Here is a 24,454-nt window from a genome sequence, read left to right on the forward strand (position 1 = left end):
CCCTTTAATGAGATTCTTATGCATCTCAAAGATGTCCTATTGTCTGTCTGGTCATATGCCTGCAGAATCCAGGAGGATCTCACAGTCTGGTTCAGATATACAGAACTCAGGTCCTATGTGCCAGGAAGGTCTTTGTACTTGTCCTTCCTCTGTTTAGCATTAGCTTAAAAAGGGATGACGACTTCACAGGTTCATATGGTGGAATTCGTTGGTGCTTGGATAGGGCCTGGCTTGCAGAAGGCATATTAGTAACCCTTTCTACCTAGGATGTACATTGACAGCTCAGAGAAATAGTCATGGAGGGTTTCCAGGGGGAGGAGGAGGAGGAGGAGGAGGAGGAGGAGGAGTAACGTTGAACAAATGAGTTGGTGTAAGATACACTGGACTTCTTACCTACTATGTTTTTGGTGGCAGTAGGCTTGGTGGCTTCTATGTAGTGATTCTTTGCTTGGGGAGTTGGATTGGCTTTCTTGGAGGACTGAGAATTCCTTGTCTCTGGAGTCAAAGAAGATGGACAAAAGGTGATGATGAGAGCAGAGTATTCTGAGGAGCCCAGGGGGATGGAAAGCAGTGAGAGAAGAGGACCACAGGATGGAATGGTTCTGGTGTGGAAGGACAAAGCAGAGCTAGTGCCTTCACTCACCCAGCTGCCTCCTTTCACAGTTAGTACAGGGTTTCTGAGGTGTGGATGCAAATGTTAGATTGAAGAGGCAGCCAAGGAAAGGAAGGGAATGAATGGAAGAAGAATAAGGAAGGGAGGGATCAAAGGTGTAGGGTGGTCTTGCTTCAGTCAATCTATGGGGATTAGCTGAATGTGGGTATGGGAAACCCCCCAAGGCCCTTCTGCTTGGTTCAGGGATACTCACCAGGCAACTTGAATGTCTTGCTTTTCTTTTTGGATGTGTTTGTTATGGTGCAAGTGAGGTTGGGGCTCAGATTTGGGGCCGGCACAGAGACCTGAAGGATCGTTATATATTCGTCTTTGTTTGTACCAGAGAAGACAGTACTTGGAAGCGTTGGCTCCCAGGCCAGAGTCAATGGTTGCACTCCAATTGCCATACAGCTCACGTTCACATGTTCATTTTGATTTGGGGCTTTGCACTCTGAGGAGAGGAACAAGTCAGGTTCCTTTTCAGGAGCTGCAAGACAGATAGTGAAATTCTGAGGACATGGAACCAGGGACAAAGGTGAGGTCTGGACAGTATCACTTTTCTTGCCAGACTCATAAAAATGACTCAGTACCAGGCAGACAGGGAGAAGGGCTTTGAAGCCCCATGACCAATCTCGGGAGCCTGTCTCTCTGTCACCACCATCTTTTCCTGAAACTCCTTCAGGCTTCTTGGGAAGAGACCTACCTCCTACTCTTCTAAGCACCAATGATCTCCCCCACCTCCTTTATGGATATAATTCTGTGACTTTGACAGTAACAGACAGCCTTCTATATTCTCATAGCCCCTTGAGCAACTTGGAGCACCTGAGCAGAGCAGCCTGACTTCTTTCCTCAAGCTGTGCTCTGGTTCTGTCTGCTCTGCTCTTCCTTCTCACGTTCTGGGATGTCAGATATTTTCAGTGTCCCACTTTATAGAATTCCAGAAACAAGCAAAGTACACATAGGTGTAGACCTGTGACCCCTCACAGACTTGCTTGCTGAAGTTTTAAGCACAGAATACCAACATCCATGTGGGGATATCAGGGTTCATCGCCCAATTCCAAAGTCACCTCTGCACCTTACGTCATATACTAACATCTATGTAGCTCTCTTGGGCTGCTGGGGCAAAGTGCAACACGTGGCAGTTTGAGTAACAGAACTCTGTTCTTTCACAGTTCTAGAGGCCAGGAGTCTGGGCTACAGCAGGCTAGTGTCCTCTGTGCAGCAGGGAGAACGTGTCATAGACTTCTAGCTCTGAGGTCGTAGTGGGTGGAATCTGCCTGAGATGAACTTGTGCTGAATGAGGGTGGGCATCAAACCCAGCAGAACTGGGTTCGTGAAACGTGGCAGTAAGTACAAAGGAAACACACATGGGGATGGGCTATGCATTTGAAACAGTAACTGGGGTGTTGGTGCCAGGAGACAAGTATTAGTCAAATGCTATGGCTTCAGAGCTGGAAGTCTGTGACACATTCTCCCTGCCGCACAGAGGAACCAGCCTGCTGAAGCCCAGAATCCTGGCCTTTAGAACTGGGAAAGAACAGAGTTCTGTTGCTCAAACTGCCACATGTGGCACTTTGCACCCGCAGCCCAGGGAAACTAAAACAGATGCTGGTATGGAAAGTAGGGTATTGAGGTGAATGCCTAAAATATATCTGGAATTTGGTGGTGGGCCCTATCGTCTTTACAGTGTTTTCTCAATAGATGCTTGTTGCTCTCCTGCAGCTACCCACTAGAAACCCAACTCAGAAAGGGGCCATCACCAAGGTGCTACCATACATGCTTATTTAAAGACTCTCTTTAGGACCCTGGCATCTACACAGTTCCCTCCCACTGTCTGATATTCTTTCTTATGCCCTGCTCCCAGGTCCTGCTCTCAATGTAACCAGCTAGTCCCACCTCTGTGAGGTTCCTCCAGCCATCCACACGGTGAACAGCAGAACCCCTAGCACTGCCCTCACCTTGTATCTGCTGTGCTTCCTCCTCTGAGCTGAAGTACATGACCTACCTCCCTTTCCTTTCCTGCTGTGTGAGCAGGCCTTTAGCTGTCCTTCTCCAGTGACCACAGCAGTTGTTATAGACAGAGGGTTTGAGTCCTCAAGTTATGGGCTAACCCCTAGGGCTTGTCATGTTGCAGAAGGGATACAAACATCCTAGAGATCTCAGCCAACTCTCCCAAGGCACACCCCACATACCACAAAGGTTTGGCTAACACCAAAGTATTGCACTAGCTGGAAGCAACGCCAGCCCAAGAGGGTGGGCTGAGGGATGGAGCAGACACCCCAGGCTAGAGGCTACTTTTCAGATTCGGTTGCTTTTGTGAGATCAGGCCTGGAGTTTTCTCTGCCCTACTTTCTTCTATCAGGGTGGATAAACCAGACTGCTACCCATTGGCTGCCTGTGCTATACTTTGCTGTCAGGGTGGTTTCTCTCTCTCTCTCTCTCTCTCTCTCTCTCTCTCTCTCTCTCTCTCTCTCTTCTTCCACACCTCCTTTCCCTCTTTCACTCTTAAGCCCCATCAGACTGTTCACTTCAAGTTCCCAGGCTCTATTTAGAGAGTCTTTGGGATGTCAACACCACAGGAAAAGTTTGAAAACAAGAACAAATTCCTTCACAATAGAGTGGGTTCGCAAGGTGAAGTATTTATTTCAAAGTGACATTTGTATACAGCACAGCTGTCTGTGGTTCCAGACATTGTTCCAGGTTGCACAAGTGGACAAAGTCTTTGGCCAGTCTAGAAAGAAGCCCGTCTCAGAGATCAAAGCTGGAGGGCAACACAGGAAAGATGTGGGAATAAGTTTACTAGTCATACAGGCAGGAACCCCAGGCCCAGAGGTAGTGTCCCTGTGGGAGGGTCTCTTGCTCTCTGATGTCCTTCCATGCTGAGAGTCATTTCACCTGCAGGTGACAGAGACAGTGTGAATTGCTGTTCCCTTTTACAGAGTAGAGGTAGGGGCAGTGAGGAGTGGTGACTCCCTGTCTCTGCCCTGTGTCCTCAGCCCCACCACACACACTACCTTGAACAGGGTGACAGTGGTGCTGTAGAAGAGGCTCAAGAGGAAGAGGACGATGAAGGTAGAGGCGGTGGTCCATAGGTTCTCAAAGCCTTCCTCCTCAGCATTCACCTCCCCCTCTGTGAAGGGACACACAGAGGGAGGGTCAAGCCAAGCCTTGGGGTGATTGAACATTTGCCTCAGGGTTGGGGGTGTTCTGCTGGTTCTGGAGAATTGACTGGCCCCCCTAATAGCTCAAGCTAGACAGAGACAAAGCACAGGTCAAACTGGAGGAGGCACTAACTTGGGGCCTTGTCCCAGGAACTCTGGGGCAGCAGAGCAAGCAAGGCAGATGCAACATACGGACATGGGTAAAGGCAGACTCAGGAAATGTGGCATAATGATTTTTGTGTTCTTTGGACTTTCTCTGAGCAGGTGGCACCATCGGGGCTGTTAGACTGAGAATTCAGAGCAGGTTTCCCTTCTCCTGGGCTTTGGGAATAAGAGTAGGCATATCAGAGGTTATCCCTCCTTACTTCCTGAAGGACCCAGGCATCTCATGCCTCTCTTTGATCAGAGTTCCTGTGTGTTGATTGTTCTACCCCTGCCAGCAGTGTTGAGTCTTGGTACCAAGAGATAGAGAGGCTGTGGGACCAGGGCATTTATTGGGATCTCTGACCTCTGTAAAGATGAGCCCTTGGGGATTTCTAAAGCCCAGGTCCCAAATGGATATGAATATGAAGAATGTCCAGGATGTGAATCCAAAGAGGCAATGTTATTGGGTGGTGACTCCTTATAGAGGTTCCTTTGTTGGTGTGTGTGTGTGTGTGTGTGTGTGTGTGTGTGTGTGTGTACAATTCTTTTGGACAATTGCATTGTGTCTTCTGCATCTGGACTGGGAAGTGAGTGGGTCAAGCGCTCTCTCATTGATCTCCTGAGGTATTCTATTAATGGAGACACAACCAAGGCTAATTTTCTGTCATGGGTGGTTAGTGGGGTATCTTCTGCCCCATGGTGTTGAGCCAAAAATGCACATTTTGCTCCTCGGGCTATTTCCCCTAATCATAGAGTGGGACCCTGAGGAGTATCAGTGCCACCCAGCCTAGTATGGACTCTCTGAGCCCTGAACCCTGGAGATTATGGTCCTGGTCAGAGACCAGGTGTAACTGTGTGCCATGTCTGTCCACATGTTAGTGTACACATTTCAAGATGTTTCTTTACATGTCTGTGTATGCATGTCTTCATGTCTATGTAGTTCACTTGTCTATATTTGCCTATATTCTGTTTTGGTGCACACATGATCATGTGTGTTTGTGCCTGTTTCCATGTGTGGTTGTGTGTCTGTGCATATTTGTCTCTGAAGGTGTTTGTATTTGTCCATGCACGCATGCGGAACCTCTATCTGTGTGTCTATGAATACATATTCGTGCATGTATCTATACATGTCCATCTCTAGATCTATGTATAAATGCATGTCTGTCTCTGTGTGTCTGTGGATGTGCCTGAATGCTGCCTGCACCAAGGTAGGCAAGCTTTCAGCCATATCTAGAAGTAGCTGGAGGAATGGCATGCTCACACTCTGTTGTAAGCCTTTCTGAGTTCACACACAAGGATGTAACTGGCAAGGTAGAGGAAGGGCCAAGGTGGAGGCAAGTATACAGGGTGTGTGCAGGACAAGCATAACACAACAGTTGCCCCAGCAGGCATGAGCATCGGACAATCAAAACCAGTGACATTTGAATGGATTTTTTTTTATTTCTAATTTTTATAAAATGCAACATCTCACTCTGACATGGTTAGTTTGCATACACAGAGCAACTCGACCCCCAGGGCCTGCCTGGTTGAGCGCTAGCATGGTCAATAGCAGGTGCCACCTGTGTCAGACATGATCAGCGATACATTGTACAGTGTGGGTTTACCAGTGGACTTGTCCACGGTCCTCTCGGTCACCATGTGTGGCAGGGCCTCGTGGCCTACAACACAGGTGTAGGTCTCTCCGGAGTTCCATTCCTCCTCTGTCACAGTCAGGATGCTGTGGGTGAAGTACAGGCCTGGAGCCCCAGGCTCTGGCATTGGGGCACTGGTCACATACTTGTCTGAGGACAAGGGTTGCCCTCTCTGAAGCCACTGTACAAAGATGTCTGCAGGAGAGAAACCCTTCACCAGGCAGGTGACTGTGGCCGACTCCCTCAGGATCAGTTGTTCACGGGCTGGCGGCAGCAGGTACACAGCAGGTGGATGTTTGGCCACCTCTGTAAGCAAAGATAATAGTGAGGATAGGGTAGAAGGGGACCTGCCCTCCCTGTGAGGTACAGGGTATGCTCTGGAATTGGAGGGGAAGGAAAGGGGGATACCTACCATTGGGTTTTGAGATGAATTTTTTCTGTGGTGAAGGCAGGTCCCTGTGAGTCACAGTGCATACAAATTCCTTCCTGTTATCCCAGTCTTCCATACAAACACTAGCCACACCCACAGCACTGAAGGTGCCATTGGGGTGACTTTCCATGATTTTAGTGTTGGTCTCCAGTGGTTCACCACTTTTGGAAGACCAGGAGATATTCAGGGTGTCATAGGTTGCCAGGTTTGTGACCAGACAGGACAGCTTAGCAGACTTGGTGAGGAAGATGTCAGCAAAGGAGGGGGGGATGGGGAAGGCTAGGATGTCTGTAGATGGACCTGCAGTCAAGAGAACACTGTGTTAGGTTGTGATGTGTCTAGTTGTGAAGTTGGATAAAAGCTCAGTCTCCATCTTCCAAATCTGCTTAAGGGAAGATGCTGATTCCCTCCATCTGACTCTCATCCCCCTGCTGCCTACTGCTCATCCTTGGCCTTGGCCACTGTTGGAAGCCAAGGCTCAAGAAGCAAATGACCATGTCTGGGTGGCATTGGCCACAACCGTAGGAGGACTGCTCTAATGTGGGAGGGCTAGGCATTGGGCTTAGCACAGGCTACTCACTGGCAGCGCATGTGGAGGACACGTTCTTCCAGAAGGTGAGACCCCTGTGATCCACGCGGCAGGTGAACACATTCAGGTTCAGCCAGTCGCTTTCAGTGATGGTCAGTGTGCTTATGACCTTGTAGGTTTGGGGTCTGGATCCTTTGGCCTCGACAGTCACTGGCTCTGTGGTGAAGCCAGATTTCACAGGCTTCCCATCCTGTAGCCAGGATACTGTGATCTGTTTGGGACTGAAGTTGGTGGCCTCGCAGATGAGTCTGGACTTGCGGGGTGCAGGGCCAGAGAAGGCATCACGTGGTGGAATGAACACACTCACATTGGGGTTCATCTCAACGACAGCTGGAATGAAAGGTTGAGGTGTGAGCTCAGGCTGGCTTAAGACCCACTCCACTGCTCCCTCTGGGCCATGCCTGGGCCTGCCCCCTCTCCCCATCCCCTCGGGAAGGGTTGGTTCTTACCTGGAATCGGCACATGCAGATCTTTGTTTTTGTTGCCATGGTGGATTTTGCATACCAAGTATTCATCTGAACCTTCAAGGACATTTTTGGCGGACAGTAACACCTGCGAGGTAGCTGTGTATTTGTCCCCTGTCCTCAGTGTTGGGAAGGTTCTGACACCCTGCATGACTTCAGTGTTGTTCTGGTAGTTCCAGGAGAAGGAAATGGAGCTGGGCAGGAAGTCCCGGGCCAGGCAGCCCATGGCCACCAAATTCTCATCAGACAGGGGGCTCTCGCAGGAGACGAGGGGGAAGACAGTTGGGGAGGACTGACTCTCTGAGGACCAGAGAGGGATAAAAGAGAAATGGACGAGTAAGAATCCATCTTCTTGCCTCCTGCCAGTCAGGAGATCTCTCTACACTCTGCTGTCTCCATGTTGCTGCTCTTAAGGTTGGCAGGACTAGATAGTAGGTAAGTTTGGTCTATGGGACAGAGCCACAGCAGGGCTGCCTTCTAACCACAGGAATGTCTTTGGAAGACTTCACAGACAGCGAGAGATGCCTCTAGAGTAGGTGGTTCTGGCCCTTCAGCCACCGGCAGCCACTCCAGGGGCATGAACATCTGCTCTCAGGGACAGGCCTAGGTCCCGGCTTCCCTTTGAGACATTCGCTGAGATAACCTTGCTCATTCCAAAGCAATAGGTAGGTGGTGGTGGAAGGGGGATGGGCTCAGGCTTCTGTATCAGCACACAAAGATTAGGTTTACACACCAGACAGGTATATGGGGTAGGAGAAACGTGGGTTATGGTGGGGGAACTCTTATGGCATCATCATGAAACTCCACCATAGCACACGGTCTGCCCAGGACAAGGTCCTTAGCCTAACTGGTCCAGGCCTGGTCAAACTCATTCAGTTCACCCTGGCTGTGTTTGCTACACTTCAGATCTGCCCATCTCAGGCTAGTTAAATTAGTTCATCCCAGTTTGGCCCAACTTACCCCATCTAGAGTAGCGAAACTAATCTGAGCCTAGCTAAGTCCAGTTTAGTTTAATGTAGCCCAGCTTGGCACAGGCTAATACATACTGCTACAGTTTGGTCTAGCCTACCCTAATTAAGCTGATCCAGGCCTGGGTAGACCTAGCTCATCTCAGCCCAGTTAAGGTTATCCAGTACATCTCTTTCCAGTTCAGCTCAGGTTACCATACCTTATCTCAATTCAGCTCAGCTAGTGTAATTCATCTTAGTTCATCCCCTACCCCTCTAGACTCCCTGTTGATCTTAACTCAGTTTAGACATGGCCAACAAAGCCTGGCCCAACTCAGGCCAGGTTAGTGTAGCTCAGCATAAGCAGTCTAGCCTTGCTCAGTCTAGCTCACCCTTCCTCATCTAAATTCAACTCAGCTATGCCGGCCCTGCAGCAGGTCCCCTCAGCTCACCCAAGTCCAACCAGTTCAGTCTGGCTCATTTAAGTCTTGACAATCCCCAATTCATCCCAGCTCAGCTTAGCATAACTCAGGCAGTCCATTCTTAGCCCAACCCAGTTTAGCCCAGTTTATCCCAGTTCATCCTGGCTGTACTCAGTGCAACTCGATTCATGTTCTCCCAGGCCACCTCAGCCCAGTTCATGGTAGCTCATCTGAGCCCAACTTATCCCAGCTCATCCCAAACCACCTCACCTAAGCCCTGCTCAGCCTAGCTCATCTGAGCCTAGTTCAACCTCTCTCATCCTGCCAGCTAGCCCAGTTTAGTCCACATCATCTTGCAAAGCTCAACCAGCCCAAGTCAGCCGGGTCCAGCTCATTCATGTCCAAACCAGCTCAGTCATGCTCATCCTAACTCAGCCTCACCATCATCCACATCAGCTAGCCCAGTTCAGCTGAGCTCATCCCAGCCCACTTCAATCACAGCTCATTTAAGTACAGCTCACCCCAGCTCTATTTAGCTCAAGCTAGCTTATTTAGCCTACTTCATCCCAGCTCAGCCCAGCCAACTCAACTCATCCTAGCTCAGCTAAACCCTGCTCAGCTCACCCAAGCAAAGCTGACTCCAACCCAGATCCTTTCAGCTCAGCTCACCCAGCTCAGGCCAGCTCACCCATCCCAGCTCACCCAGCTTAGCTCACCCAGCCCAGCTCAGCCCAGCTCACCCAGCCCAGCTCAGCCCAGCTCACCCAGCCCAGCTCAGCCCAGCTCAGCTCAGCTCAGCTCAGCTCAGCTCAGCTCACCCAGCTCAGCTCAGCCAGCTCAGCTCACCCCAGCTCAGTCCAGCTCAGTTCAGCTCACCCCAGCTCAGCTCACCCAACTCAGCTCACTCAACTCAGCTCACCCAACTCAGCTCAGCTCAGTTCACCCAGCTCAGCTCACCCAGCCCAGCACAGCTCATCTCACCCAGCTCAGCTCACCCAGCCCAGCTCACCCCAGCTCACCCCAGCTCAGCTCAGCTCACCCCAGCTCAGCCCAGCTCAGCTCACCCAGCTCAGCTCACCCAACTCAGCTCAGCTCAGTTCACCCAGCTCAGCTCACCCAGCCCAGCACAGCTCATCTCACCCAGCCCAGCTCACCCCAGCTCACCCCAGCTCAGCTCAGCTCAGCCCAGCTCACCCAGCTCAGCTCAGCTCACCCCAGCTCAGCTCACCCAGCTCAGCTCACCCAGCCCAGCTCAGCTCAGCTCACCCCAGCTCAGCCCAGCTCAGCTCACCCAGCTCAGCTCACCCAGCCCAGCTCACCCCAGCTCACCCCAGCTCAGTCCAGCTCAGTTCAGCTCACCCAGCTCAGCTCACCCAACTCAACTCAGCTCAGTTCACCCAGCTCAGCTCAGCTCACCCCAGCTCACCCCAGCTCACCCAGCTCAGTTCAGCTCACCCCAGCTCAGTTCACCCAGCTCAGCTCACCCAGCCCAGCTCAGCCCAGCTCACCCCAGCTCAGCTCAACCAGATCAGCTCAGCCCAGCTCACCCTAGTTTAGTTCACCCAGCCCAGCTCACCCCAGCTCAGCTCACCCCAACTCAGCTCACCCAGCTCATCCCAGCTCAGCCAGCTAATCCCAGCTCAGCTCACCCCAGCTCAGCTCACCCAGCTCAGCTCACCCAACTCAGCTCACCCCAGCTCACCCCAGCTCATCCCAGCTCATCCCAGTTCAGACCTGTTCAGCTCATCTCACCCCAGCTCAGCTCACCCCAGTTCAGCTCACCTAGCCCAACTCACCCCAGCTCAGTCCAGCTCAGTTCAGCTCACCCCAACTCATCTCACCCAGCTCAGCTCACCCCAGCTCATCCCAGCTCAGCTCACCCCAGTTCAGCCCTGTTCAGCTCATCTCACCCAGCTCAGCTCATCCAGCCCAGCTCACCCCAGCTCACCCCAGCTCAGTCCAGCTCAGTTCAGCTCACCCAGCTCAGCTCACCCAACTCAACTCAGCTCAGTTCACCCAGCTCAGCTCAGCTCACCCCAGCTCACCCAGCTCAGTTCAGCTCACCCCAGCTCAGTTCACCCAGCTCAGCTCACCCAGCCCAGCTCAACCAGATCAGCTCAGCCCAGCTCACCCTAGTTTAGTTCACCCAGCCCAGCTCACCCCAGCTCAGCTCACCCCAACTCAGCTCACCTAGCTCATCCCAGCTCAGCTCACCCCAGCTCAGCTCACCCCAGCTCATCTCACCCCAGCTCAGCTCACCCAGCTCATCCCAGCTCAGCTCAGCCCAGCTCATCCCAGCCCTGCTCATCCCAGCTCAGCTCAGCTCAGCCCAGCTCAGCCCAGCTCAGCCCAGCTCAGCCCAGCTCAGCCCAGCTCAGCTCAACCCAGCTCAGCTCACCCAGCCCAGCTCAGCCCAGCTCACCCAGCTCAGCTCACCCCAGCTCAGCTCACCCCAGCTCATCTCACCCAGCTCAGCTCACCCAGCTCAGCCCAGCTCAGCTCAGCTCACCCAGCTCATCTCACCCAGCTCAGCTCACCCCAGCTCATCCCAGCTCAGCTCACCCCAGTTCAGCCCTGTTCAGCTCATCTCACCCCAGCTCAGCTCACCCAGTTCAGCTCATCCCAGCCCATCCCAGCTCAGCTCAGCCCAGCTCAGCCCAGCTCAGCCCAGCCCAGCCCAGCCCAGCTCAGCTCAGCCCAGCTCAGCCCAGCTCAGTCCAGCTCAGCTTAGCCCAGCCCAGCTCAGCTCAGCCCAGCTCAGCCCAGCTCAGCCCAGCTCAGCTCACCCAGCTCACCCCAGCTCAGCCCAGCTCAGCCCAGCTCAGCTCACCCAGCTCACCCCACCCCAGCTCACCCCAGTTCAGCCCAGCTCAGCCCAGCTCAGCCCAGCCCAGCCCAGCCCAGCCCAGCCCAGCTCAGCCCAGCTCAGCTCAGCCCAGCCCAGCTCAGCTCAGCCCAGCTCAGCCCAGCTCATCCCAGCTCAGCTCACCCCAGCTCAGCCCAGCTCAGCCCAGCTCAGCTCACCCAGCTCACCCCACCCCAGCTCACCCCAGTTCAGCCCAGCTCATCCAGCTCAGCTCACCCCCAGCTCTGCTCACCCAGCTCAGCTCAGCTTACCCAGCTCAGCTCAACTCACCCAGCTCAGCTCACCCAGCTCAGCTCAGCTCACCCCAGCCCAGCTCAGCTCAGCTCACCCCAGCTCTGCTCACCCAGCTCAGCTCAGCTCACCTCAGCTCTGCTCACCCAGCTCAGCTCAACCACCTCAGGTCAGCCCAGCTCACCCCAGCTTACCCCAGCTCACCCAGCTCAGCTCAGCTCACCCAGCTCAGCTCACCCAGCTCAGCTCACCCCAGCTTACCCCAGCTCACCCCAGCTCAGCTAACCCAGCTCAGCTCACCCAGCTCAGCTCACCCAGCTCAGCTCATCCCAGCTCACCCCAGCTACCACAGAGTAGCTCATGCTAGCTCAGCTCACCCCAGCACAACACAGCCCAACACAGCTCAGTTCAGAGCAGTCCAGTAGAGTTTAGCTCCAATCAGCCCAGATCAAGACAATTCATTCCAATTTGGCTATCTTGGTTAAGTCAGCCTAGTTTAGCTTAGCCGGCCTAGCTCAATTCAGCTCATTGCAGTCTACCTCGTTCCTGCTCAAGTCCAGCTTTGGCTACCTCAGAGTAATCATCTCAGCTTAGCACATTTTTGAAGGGCTCAGGGAAGCCTACACATCTCAGTCCAACTGTGCTTAACTAGAGCCTAGCTTCCTAGCCAGGCTGTCAACCTTGTTCACTAAATTTTGCTCAGCAAGCTTTATTAATCTGGCCTTCTCTTTATTAATCTGGTTCTTTGCTATGGCTGGAAAGAGTCCGGCTGATCTGCTTGCCTCAGCAGCAGGTCTCCATTCTTTTTCAATTCTATCCAGCTGTGGCCTTCCTTCTGTATATCCACAGCCCAGGCCCTGTCCTCTCACACTGACCTCAGATCCAAGCACTGATCCATTTGATAATCATTCCTTAACAACCAGGAAGTATATTTACCAGTAACTTCAAAATTCATTAGACCGTCTTGAGTTGTAGATCAAGAATGGTAGTAGTGTTTTCTATAAAAACTAAAACCATCTTTTCTTTCAGAATCCTAGGATTGCCTTCTTAGCCTGGGTCCCTCCTTACTGATTCTAAATTAGCCTCCAGTTTAAATTCCTTCTAGATTAAAACCACCGTTAAAAACCAGTGAGTGTATCCACTGTATCTATACTTGGTGCTTAAGAAGAGACAAAATAGATTCAAAATTCAAAACCACATGTATAACTGAAGTAGAGACAGCGCCAGTACCCCAACTAATACACTTCATTGAAATAATTCCAGACAACTGTATACATTTTTTTCTAAGATTTTCTCAAAGTATCACGAGCCCTGTAGTTAATGGTTAACAGGCAACGTTTTTCTCTTATAAGTTTTTCAAGGAAAGTTAAATGCGAGTGACCCAGACAATGGTACTCAAAAGACACAAATGTCTCTTTCTCCTCCTAAAGCAATGACTTAAGACTCAATCAAGCAGAAACAATTACAAGGTTTAAGGACAGCGGCCACAGCTGTGGCTGCCGCTGGCTTACCGTTTGCAGTGCCTGGTTTCAGGGAGGTCCAGAGTCTTTGTGTGGAATCATTCCTTCAAAGCCATCAAGACTGGCTGGTTCATGAGCAGCCAGGTGGATGGGTGGCAGAAGCCACAACCATACATCCCCAGGTCTGGGCGGTACTGGGAGACCAAAGTCCAGGCCTTCCCAGCAGCAGCCTGGTCTCAGACCTCTGGCCAGTTCTCCAACAAGAAGCAGGGCCAGAGGGAGTTCACCCAGGAATGTCTCTGTGGACTGGCTTACAGACCTTCTGCACTGACTGAGTGTCCTCTCAACCACCAACTAACATGTTTAACTGAAATAATTCTAGATAATTGCATTCATTAAAAAAAAGATGTCTTTCTCCTAAAAAGTGGCCTTGAAAAAGATTTATGAAGCCACTTCGACCAGAATGCTAAAGTCTTAATAGTAAGGCAGAAAACAACTAACTTAAAAAAAATTATGAACAAAGTCACTGTAAATGCTTTGGGTACTGGGAAAAGAATTGAACAGAGACCAATAATCAGAGGGAAGAATAATAAAGTAACTTTAAAAAGTTTTCTAAATACATTAGAAATTAAAGACACTGAAGTCCTTCAATTTTTTTACATAACTTAATTTTGAAAATGAATATATTTTAGAAGTCGATAAACTTAAGTTTGAGGGAAACTAGAACTTCTCAAGCTAAAATTAAAAGATTGAACTCACTAAGTTAAAAGAGGACCTTTCCAGTTTCGACTGAATCCTCAACTTATTTTAGAAATGCAAATTATCCAGGTGTTGTTTTTCTCAGCCTGGACTTTCAGTTCTGCGTGGCTGGACAGAGCATTTCAAAACCACTTCTTCAAACCACAACTAGAAGTTTACCTAGTGGTTTTATTTTCCCTTCCCAAAATAGCCTTGCCACATGACCTGCTTCCTGCCAGCTGCTGCAGGTGTCCTGGTCCTGATCGGCCATCTTGACTGCAACTCAACATTGCTCAATTTGTTTAAAAACATTTTAAACTTAATTTATTATTGTCAAAAGTCAGTTCTGAATAGGGTGTGAAAGAGCCTCATTCCCATTCTTTGGTTAAACTTTCAACAATATCAATTCTGTACAAACCTGACTTCAAACTGACAAAATTTTTTCGTACTTGGACATTTAAAAAAAAAAGTGAATACTTGAAAACTCTCTCACATAGTAAAGTCACAGTATTCTAACTATCATAGGAACCACTTTAAGGGTAAAAAAAAATCTTCTAATTTTCCACATGCATACTTCTGCATTCCTTTGAAAGCTAGACTTTTGCAGGCTTATCCAGATTCCTCTGGATATCAGCTACCCTTTTGAGACTGAGCCTTCCTTCCTTCCTTGATTGATTCACTAAAAGTTCTCTTTTCAACAAATGATGTTTTAAACAATCTACTCAGAACATTCCTCACAAATCTGAAGAAAGTGTCCCACTCCACTCTTTGTCCCTGTGCATCAGATACTGTACAGATGCTGTCTCAGAGGGTCCTGAATTATATTTCTCAGCTAACACTATTACTCTAAATACTGAAAATCTCCAACCACAGCCCAAACTATCCCTTTAGCCATGGAATCTTTTTAGCATCTCCCTCAAATGAGGCTCCAAAATCCCTGCTCCATCATTTAGGGACTCTACCAACACCATCAAAGAGATTCTTAGTTTATCCCCAAGGCTCTGAGATCCCCTAGGCAGTTTAGTCCCTAGCTTCTCCCGGCCAGCTTGACACATCTCCGGGGTTAGTATGCAATACTCTGAAAACTCCATAGGCAAAGATTAAAAATAAAGACCTGGAGAGGCCATTCTTACCTGAGGAGACAGTGACTGAAGCTCCTTGACCCCAGGCATCCATAACATAGTAATCACAATAGTGGATTTTCCCTTCATACCCCACAAAAACCCCAGAGAATGACTAGAATAACCCCTGGGCAACTCAAGACACCGTGCTGTCTCCTAGTGTCATACAATAATCAACCATTTAAATCACTGTCCCATACTCTGTTCCCTGCCTGGGCAGAAAGGTCCCTGGACCCCTTTTTAGCCTTTAATGTGACCCATATTCCAGCCTCACCTCTGAGAAAAAAAGACAGTCACTGACTCTCGAATTATTATTATAAACTGTCAGCCCCTAATTCTCATAAGAGTCCAATAGACTCTGGACAGGAGTCTGCCCCAGACTTCAAGCCTCAGTTCTGGCAGACCCTTCATCACACTCCAGTTCTGGTATAACCACAGACCAGCAGGTAGAGATACCTGACCCAGACCCGTGTCTCAATATGGGACAAAGGGGTCGAATCTTGGCTCCCATTTGCAGGGAGTCTTGGTCCGGAATGCTCAAAGTTCCCCCAAATGCATTTAGAATGAGAGAAGTTAGGACTCACCTGAAGAGACAGTGACCAGAGTGCCTTGGCCCCAGTAAGCAAACCAATTGTCACATTGCGACAACCATGATAAGACCCCAGACAATAAATGGTCCTTGGCTAGGGCTCCAGGATTATCTCAGATGGAGCCCAGTAAGGGACAAAGGTGGCATAGAAGAAAGGGTTCTAGCGGCAGTGGTGGCCAAGATCCCTATAAATCTCTGACCATAAACTCTGGGAGCTGAGAATATCTGTCTGTGTCAGCCGAGGCCCCCAAAGACCCTTCCTGACTCCCAAGGTGTCCCTAGTCCTTCATGACCTGAAATTCAGATACACACATTTCCCCTCCCCGACAAATGCAGTAAAATCTGTCTAAGCTGAATAGAAGAGAGAGGTTGTAAGGACTTACCTGAGGAGACTGTGACCATGACTCCTTGGCCCCAGTAATCAAAGTAGTCACACTGTCATAGACCCCTTTAGTGGGTGTACAAAAACCCCTAGGTCTACCCATTCAGCCTAATAATGTAAAAGCCCATTTTCTATGATTGTTACTCTCCCACAGGTGGCTAGCCTCTGCCTGACTCTTTCTGGGAGTAATGACCCCATCCTTACAGAAAAATTTCTGCAGGATGTGGTGTCCAGATGGCCAGACATGGGGAAATCTGGGAACATCTTTCCCAGTTTCAGAATGGGAAGTGCAGAAAGAAAGGTCTTACCTGAGGACACGGTGACCATGGTTCCTGGGCCCCAGAAGTCAAAGTACCAGTAGTAGCACAGTCTCTGTTCTGCCACTGTTCCTGTACTAAAACTCTCACTACAGCCTGCCTTGGCCCATCTGAACTCCACAGTCCCCAGACACAGGACTCACCTGAGGAGACAGTGACCTGAGTTCCCTAGACCCAGTCATCAGAGTAACTATAGACACAGTTAAGTAGCCCTCCATCCAGGGCCATATAAAACCCAGCCCAAAGTTCCTTGGGATCCCCTGTGGGGTCCAAACCTCAGAAACTCAGCTGTTTGGAGAGATCTCCACCTTAACTCAGCTGGATGGGCACACCTGAAGGATGGTATCTTTCAGGCTAGCCTTGGCTAGCCTAGCGAGACCCTGTAAAGAGGGAAGAGGAGAAGGAAACAGGAGAAGGAGCAAGGAAAGGAGTGAGGGAGCTGCCCCAACCCTGTACTCTCAGTAAATCTTACCTGCCTGCTCTGGCCTGGGATCCTCTTGGCAGTTCTTGGCAGGACACTGCACCCACCCTCCTGATGCCTATGTTTGCTCATCCTTTCCCCACTCAGGACTTGTCCACAGCACGTTGTTCTCCTCTGTACTGTCTCCTGCCCTCCAGAAAGCTCCCTTTCCTCTCAGGTCCGCTCTTTTCTTCCCCGGCTTTCTCAAGCCCCTCTACTTCCTCATAGCTCAGGCTGCCCCTGAAAAGCTGCAAACAGAAGGTTTTTGTTGAGCCACAAGTCACTGTGCTCCCAGTTAGCACTGTGATGCTTTGCTTAGTCAAAACCACCTACCAGTCACAGACCACAGGGACTCTGGGTCTCAAACCTCACACTAGGCGCAGAGTATGGATATCCAGGCTCCCAAACTGTCAATCATCTCTTTGGTCAGGGACCAGTGATTTTTCTCAAAACGGAAAGTTCTGGAGCCGGGGTGGGGGGCTTTTCTTCTTTTTAAAATAAGAGCAGATAGAGGTCCATCTGTCATTCACTTGTATCTGAGTTGTTTCTCAACTATGGAGAAAAGTCTGTGAGGGTGGTGGTGGGCAGTGCCCCTCCCTGGGTAGCCATAGAGGTGGATCTTATCCTCCGTGTGTGTCCATCTATAGTGCACCTGGGGGCCTGTCAGGCACTCAGACTGCTCTTTGCTTTCTCTACAGCAGAAAAAAGTGACCTAAATTAAAGTCTAAAATGTCACTCTGCTGTCGTGATGGGGAAACATCTCTGGGGCTGTGTTTCCTGTGCCCAAGGTGGATGTGTCCACTCCTGGTCACTGCCAGAACTTTGGTTATCAGCAGGGGGTCTCAGCTCTGTCATTTGTTGTACAGGGGAGGGGTTCAGTGCGCTAAGAGAAGGTTCTTTGGCAGTGGTCTTCTCATGACCCAGGGGGCCATCCCAAGACAGGGGACAGTCCATATTCACTTATGTGAGTTGGTTCGAAGCTGGGCCTTACAGGTCAGCAGTAGGTGCTTAAGGAATATAGACGTTTGTTTCCCCAGGCTAGGCAAAAGACTCCAGTAAGTAAGCATCTAGGGGGCATAGATGTGGTAGGATGAGCAGAAGAGGTGACTATGTCCCAGGATCCTAGGGACGTAGAAAGGTGGGTAAAGGGGCTGGGGATTTAGCTCAGTGGTAGAGCGCTTACCTAGGAAGTGCAAGGCCCTGGGTTCGGTCCCCAGCTCCAAAAAAAAAAAAAAAGAAAAGAAAGGTGGGTAAATAGGACAGGTGGTATCTGTGGCCCTGGGGACATGGGAAAATGGGGTGAGTAGGAGGGGGTCTAGAGGCTCCCTTCCGTATATACTGTGTTTTAGAGATCTAGGAGTAGGGGAAAGGAGAGGGCCAGCCTTCCTTGTTTTCTTGGCTAGGATCCTGTTCTGTAGATAGCTCTAGATCTTAGATCCTCAAGCCCCATCTATTCCCAGAGTCTCTGTTCTCTCAGGTCTATATTAGGTGGTCTCTTGAGAGAGGGAGGAGTAGGGTTGTCTCAGGCTTTCTAGGGAATACCTGCTTCTGCTGTAGTACCTCAGTTACTGACGGGGCATGACAGGTAATTTCCCAGCCCACAGTCTGGGCCCTCACAAAACTTTCTTCCTCATTCACTGGAGAGGTCTAGTTAAGTTACAGGCACTATTGCCTGCCTGGGTCTTAGTCCTCTCCTGTGGTGCAATAATGCCTTGTTGGCTACAGTATGACAGGATCTGACCTCCCTTTGGCCCTTTCTCTAGCTCCCTAGCTGTGCAGAGCTACTTGGATCACGATCATACAATAAGTCTACCTATCTACACTTCTGCTCTCTGTGTGGCTCTTCTGTTGTATCCATGATCCAGGTCTGAAGATCCTTTCTGCACACCACATGGGGATGTGCCAGGAAAAACATATACGTGTTCTAGTTTGATTTTCTCTTGCTGTGATAAATATAACAACCAAAAGCAACTTGACAAAGAAAGGGCTTGTTTTGCCTTTTAACTTGCAACCCATCACTGACAGAAGTCAAGACAGAAACATAGGTAGGAGCTGAAGGAAAAGTCTCGGAGGGATGCGGCTTATTTGGCTTGCTTTCTCTGGCTTGTTCAGCCACCCTCCCCCCTCATCTATCTATCTCTCCATTCATTTATTCACTTAACATCATCCCAATTGCAGTTTCTCCCATCCCAGCCTCACAAGTCCCTCTCTCCATTACCCCTTGCCCTTCTCCTCAGAGACAGTGAGCCCCCCTTGGGTATCAACTTGTTTAGGGACATCAAGTCACAGCAGGACCAAGAACATCCTTTCTCACTAAGGCCAAACAAGGCAACCCAGGCAGGGAAAGGAGATCCAATGGCAGGCAAGAGACTCAGAGACAGCTCCTTCTCCAATGGTTGGGGGATCCACAAGAAGACCAAGCTGCACATGTGCTATAAATGTGTAAGAAGCTTAAGTCCAGTCTCCAACATGGTTGGTAAGCCCCCATTGGCCCAGGTTAGTTGATTCTGTAGATATTCTTGTGGAGTCATTGATACCCCCAGCTTGATCAATCCCATTCTCCATTATTCAACATGACTCCCATAGCTCTGCCTGAGGTTTGGCTGTGGGTCTCTGCACCCGTTTCTGCCCACTGCTGGATGAAGCCTCTCAGGAGACAGTTTTACTAGGTTCCTGTCTGCAAGCATAGTGCAGTATCAGTAGCATCAGGAGAGCTCTCTCCCATCGGATGACTCTCCAATTGGGGCAGTCATTGGTTGGCCATTTCCCCAATCTCTGTTCCGTCTTTGTCCCTGCACATCTCGTGGGCAGGAAAAATTTTGGGTTGCAAGTTTTGTGGATGAGTTGGTGTCCTTATCCCTCTACTGAAAGTACTGCCTGGCTACAGGAGGCAAACACTTCAGTTTCCATGTCTTCTGCTGCTAGAAGTTTCAGATAGGTTCACCCCCAGAGACTCCTGGGAGCATCCCCCATCCCATGACAGAAGTCATCTAGGAAAGGCTATGGCAAGCAAGTGAGTTTCCTAGAGATGGCCCACTATTTTTTTTATTGGATTTTTTTTGTATTTACATTTCAAATGTAATCCAATTTCTCCCCATCTCCCTTTCCCCTTCTTTCCCCTGCTTCTCTGAAGATGCTCCCATTACCACCCATCCACTCCTGCCTCAACACCCTGGCATTCTCCTACACTGGAGAAATGAGCAGGACCAAGGGCTTCTCCTTCTATTGATGCCAGACAATGCCATCCTCTGTTACATATGCCGCTGGAGCCATGGATCCCTTCATGTGTACTCATTGTTTGGTTACTTAGTCCCTGGGAACTCTGGGGTGTCTGGTTGGTTGATATTGTTGTTCTTCCCTTCAGCTCCTTCAGTCCTTTCTCTAACTCCTCCATTTTGGTCTCCTTGCTCAGTCCAATGGTTAGCTGCAAGCATCCTCCTCTGTATCAGTAGGGTCCTGGCAGAGCCTCTCTGGGGACATCCATATCTGGCTTCTCTCAGCAAGCACTTCTTGGCATCAGCAATAATCACTGGGTTTGGTGGTTGCATATGGGATGCAATGCCAGGTGGGGCAGTCTCTGCATGACCTTTTCTTCAGTCCCCACTCCACTCTTTGTCCCTGTATTTCCTCCCATGAGTATTTTGTTCTCCCTTCTAAGAAGTACTGAAGCATCCAGTTTTGGTCTTCTTTCTTGGGCTTCACAAAATCTGTGAATTTTTTCTTAGGTATTCCAAGCTTTTGGGCTAATATCCACTTATCAGTGAGTGCATACCGTGTGTGTGTGTGTGTGTGTGTGTGTGTGTGTGTGTGTGTATGTGTGTGTGTGTGTGTGTGTGTGTGTTTTGTGACTGGGTTACCTCACTCAGTATATTTTCTAGATCCATCCATTTGCCTCAGAGTTTCATGTAGTCCTTATTTTTAATAGTTGAGTAATATTCCATTGTGTAGATGTACCACATTTTCTGTATCCATTCCTCTCTTGAGGGACATCTGGGTTCTTCCAGCTTCTAGCTATTATAAATAAGGCTGCTATGAACATAGTGGAGAATGTGTCCTTGTAGTATGTTGGGGCATCTTTTGGGTATATGCCCAGGAGTGGTATAGCTGGGTCCTCAGGAAGTACTAGGTCAAATTTTCTGAGGAACCTCCAGACTGATTTCCAGAATGGTTTTACCAGTCTGCAGTCCCACCAACAATGGAGGAGTGTTCCTCTTTCTCCACATCCTCCCCAGCATCTGCTGTCACCTGAGTTTTTGATCTTAGCCATTCTCACTGGTGTGAGGTGGAATCTCAGGGTTGTTTTGATTTGCATTTCTCTAATGACTAAGGATGTTGAACATTTCTTTAGGTGCTTCTTAGTCATTCTGTATTCCTCAGTTGAGACTTCTTTGATTAGCTCTATACCCCATTTTTAATAGGGTTATTTGGCTCTCTGGAGTCTAACTTCTTGAGTTCTATGTATATTTTGGATACTAGCCCTCTATCAGATGTAGGATTAGTAAAGATCTTTCCCAATCTGTTGGTTGCCGTTTTGTCCTTATGACAGTGTCCTTTGCCTTATAGAAGCTTCGCCGTTTTATGAGATTCCACTTGTTGATTCTTGATCTTAGAGCATAAGCCATTGGTGTTCTGTCCAGGAACATTTCCTCAGTGCCCATGTGTTCAAGGCTCTTCCCAACTTTCTCTTCTAGTAGTTTCAGTGTATTTGATTTTATGTGCAGGTCCTTGATCCACTTGGACTTGAGCTTTGCATAGGAGATAAGAATGGGTCAATTTGCATTTTTCTACATATATGCAGACCTCCAGTTGAACTAGCACCATTTGTTGAAAATGCTGTCTTTCTTTCCACTGGGTAGTTTTAGTTCTTTGGCAAAGATCAGTGACTATAGGTTTGTGGGTTCATTTCTGGGTTTTCAATTCTAACCCACTGATTTACCTGCTTTTGTATATAGTATAGGCTTTGGTAGTAGGATCTGAGGAATATTTGAATTTCCTTTGAATTTGTTGTTGTCTCCCTTTTCATTTTTTCTTCATCTTTATTAACTTGGGTATTTCTTATTTACATTTCAACTGTTATTCCCTTTCCCGGTTTCCAGGTCAACATCTCCCTAACCCCTCCCCCTCCCCTTCTATATGGTTGTTCCCCTCCCCATCCTCCCCCATTACCCCCTACCCCCAACAATCCCGTGCACTGGGGGTTCAGTCTTGGCAGGACCAAGGGCTTCCCCTTCCACTGGTGCTCTTACTAGGCTATTCATTGCTACATATGCAGTTGGAGTCCAGGGTCAGTCCATGTACAGTCTTTGGGTAGTGGCTTAGTCCCTGGAAGCTCTGGTTGGTTGGCATTGTTGTTCATATGGGGTCTCAAACCCCTTCAAGCTCTTTCAGTCCTTTCTCTGAATCCTTCAACAGTGGTCCCGTTCTCAATTCCATGGTTTGCTGCTGGCATTCACCTATGTATTTGCCGTATTCTGGCTGTCTCTCTCAGGAGAGATCTACATCTGTTTCCTGTCAGCCTGCTCTTCTTTGCTTCATCAATCTTATCTAGTTTGGTGGCTGTATATGTATGGGCCACATGTAGGGCAGGCTCTGAATGGGCGTTCCTTCAGTCTCTGTTCTATATTTTTCCTCCCTACCCCCTCCCAAGGGTATTCTTGTTCCTCTTTTAAAGAAGGAGTAAAACATCCGCATTTTGGTCATCCTTCTTGAGTTTCATGTGTTCTGTGCATTTAGGGCAATTCAAGCATTTGGGCTAATAGCCACTTATCAATGAGTGCATACCATGTGTGTTTTTCTGTGGTTGGGTGACTTCACTCAGGATGATATTTTCCAGTTCCATCCATTTGCCTATGAATTTCATAAAGTCATTGTTTTCATAGCTGAGTAATATTCCATTGTGTAGATGTACCATATTTTCTGTATTCATTCCTCTGTTGAAGGGCATCTGGGTTCTTTCCAGCTTCTGGCTATTATAAATAAGGCTGCTATGAACATAGTGGAGCATGTGTCTTTTTTTTACATGTTGGAGCATCTTTTGGGTATATGCCCAAGAGAGGTATAGCTGGGTCCTCGGGTAGTTCAATGTCCAATTTTCTGACGAATCTCCAGACTGATTTCCAGAATGGTTGTACCAATCTGCAATCCCACCAACAATGGAGAAGTGTTCCTCTTTCTCCACATCCTTGACAGCATTTGTTGTCACCTGAGTTTTTGATATTAGCCATTCTCACTGGTGTGAGGTGAAATCTCAGGGTTGTTTTGATTTGCATTTCCCTTATGACTAAAGATGTTGAACATTTCGTTAGGTGTTTCTCAGCCATTCGGCATTCCTCAGCTGTGAATTGTTTGTTTAGCTCTGAACCCCATTTTTAATAGGGTTATTTGTCTCCCTGCAGTACAACTTCTTTCCCCCCCCATCTTTAATAACTTGAGTATTTCTTATTTACATTTTGATTGTTATTCCCCTTCCCGGTTTCTGGGCCAACATCCCCCTAACCCGTCCCCCTCACCTTCTATATGGCTGTTCCCCTCCCCATCCTCCCCCCATTACCATCCTTCCCCCAACAATCCCTGGGGGTTCAGTCTTGGCAGGACCAAAGGCTTCCCCTTCCACTGGTGCTCTTACTGGGCTATTCATTGCTACCTATGAGGTTGGAGCCCAGGGTCAGTCCACGTATAGTCTTTGGGTAGTGGCATAGTCCCTGGAAGCTCTGGTTGGTTGGCATTGTTGTTCATATGGGTCCTCAAGCCCCTTCAAGCTCTTTCAGTCCTTTCTAAGATTCCTTCAACAGGGGTCCCGTTCTCAGTTCAGTGGTTTGCTGCTGGCATTTGCCTAAGTATTTGCTGTATTCTGGCTGTGTCTCTCAGGAGAGATCTACATCCAGCTCCTGTCTGCCTGCACTTTTTTGCTTCATCCATCTTGTCTAATTGGGTGGCTGTATATGTATGGGCCACACGTGGGGCAGGCTCTAAATGGGTGTTCCTTCTGCCTCTGTTTTCATCTTTGCCTCCCTATTCCCTGCCAACGGTATTCTTGTTCCCCCTTTAAAGAAGGAGTGAAGCCACCAGTGAGAATGGCTAAGATCAAAAACTCAGGTGACAGCAGATGCTGGCGAGGATGTGGAGAAAGAGGAACACTCCTCCATTGTTGGTGGGATTGCAGACTGGTAAAACCATTCTGGAAATCAGTCTGGAGGTTCCTCAGAAAATTGGACATTGAACTGCCTGAGGATCCAGCTATACCTCTCTTGGGCATATACCCAAAAGATTCCTCAACATACAAAAGAGACACGTGCTCCACTATGTTCATCACAGCCTTATTTATAATAGCCAGAAACTGGAAAGAACCCAGATGCCCTTCAACAGAGGAATGGATTCAGAAAATGTGGTACATCTACACAATGGAATATTACTCAGCTATCAAAAACAACGAGTTTATGAAATTCGTAGGCAAATGGTTGGAACTGGAAAATATCATCCTGAGTGAGCTAACCCAATCACAGAAAGACATACATGGTATGCACTCATTGATAAGTGGCTATTAGCCCAAATGCTTGAATTACCCTAGATCCCTAGAACAAACGAAACTCAAGACGGATGATCAAAATGTGAATGCTTCACTCCTTCTTTAAATGAGGAAAAAGAATACCCTTGGCAGGGAAGGGAGAGGCAAAGATTAAAACAGAGACTGAAGGAACACCCATTCAGAGCCTGCCCCACATATGACCCATACATATACAGCCACCCAATTAGAGAAGATGGACGAAGCAGAGAAGTGCAGGCCTACAGGAACCGGATGTAGATCGCTCCTGAGAGACACAGCCAGAATACAGCAAATACAGAGGCGAATG

General features: G+C 48.9%; 2 gene segments (V, D, J or C); both read right to left on the minus strand.

Moving 5' to 3' along the window:
* The window catches only part of LOC103692723 (Ig gamma-2B chain C region-like), a 160,847-nt gene extending 144,925 nt beyond the window's left edge, over nt 1-15,922 (minus strand). Inside the window, 1 exon segment of the C gene segment in view lies at nt 15,829-15,922. Within this exon segment, the coding sequence occupies nt 15,829-15,847 (19 nt within the window).
* Ighv (immunoglobulin heavy chain variable region) lies at nt 3,272-16,782 on the minus strand. The segment is given in 8 exon segments: nt 3,272-3,547; nt 3,667-3,782; nt 5,562-5,894; nt 6,001-6,318; nt 6,599-6,937; nt 7,057-7,371; nt 16,136-16,524; nt 16,617-16,782. Coding segments are annotated over 7 exon segments (1,449 nt in total).
* Nucleotides 16,783-24,454: the final 7,672 nt, after the last annotated feature.

Source organism: Rattus norvegicus, chromosome 6 (genome assembly GCF_036323735.1).
Source record: "Rattus norvegicus strain BN/NHsdMcwi chromosome 6, GRCr8, whole genome shotgun sequence".
Classification (NCBI taxonomy): Eukaryota; Metazoa; Chordata; class Mammalia; order Rodentia; family Muridae; genus Rattus; species Rattus norvegicus.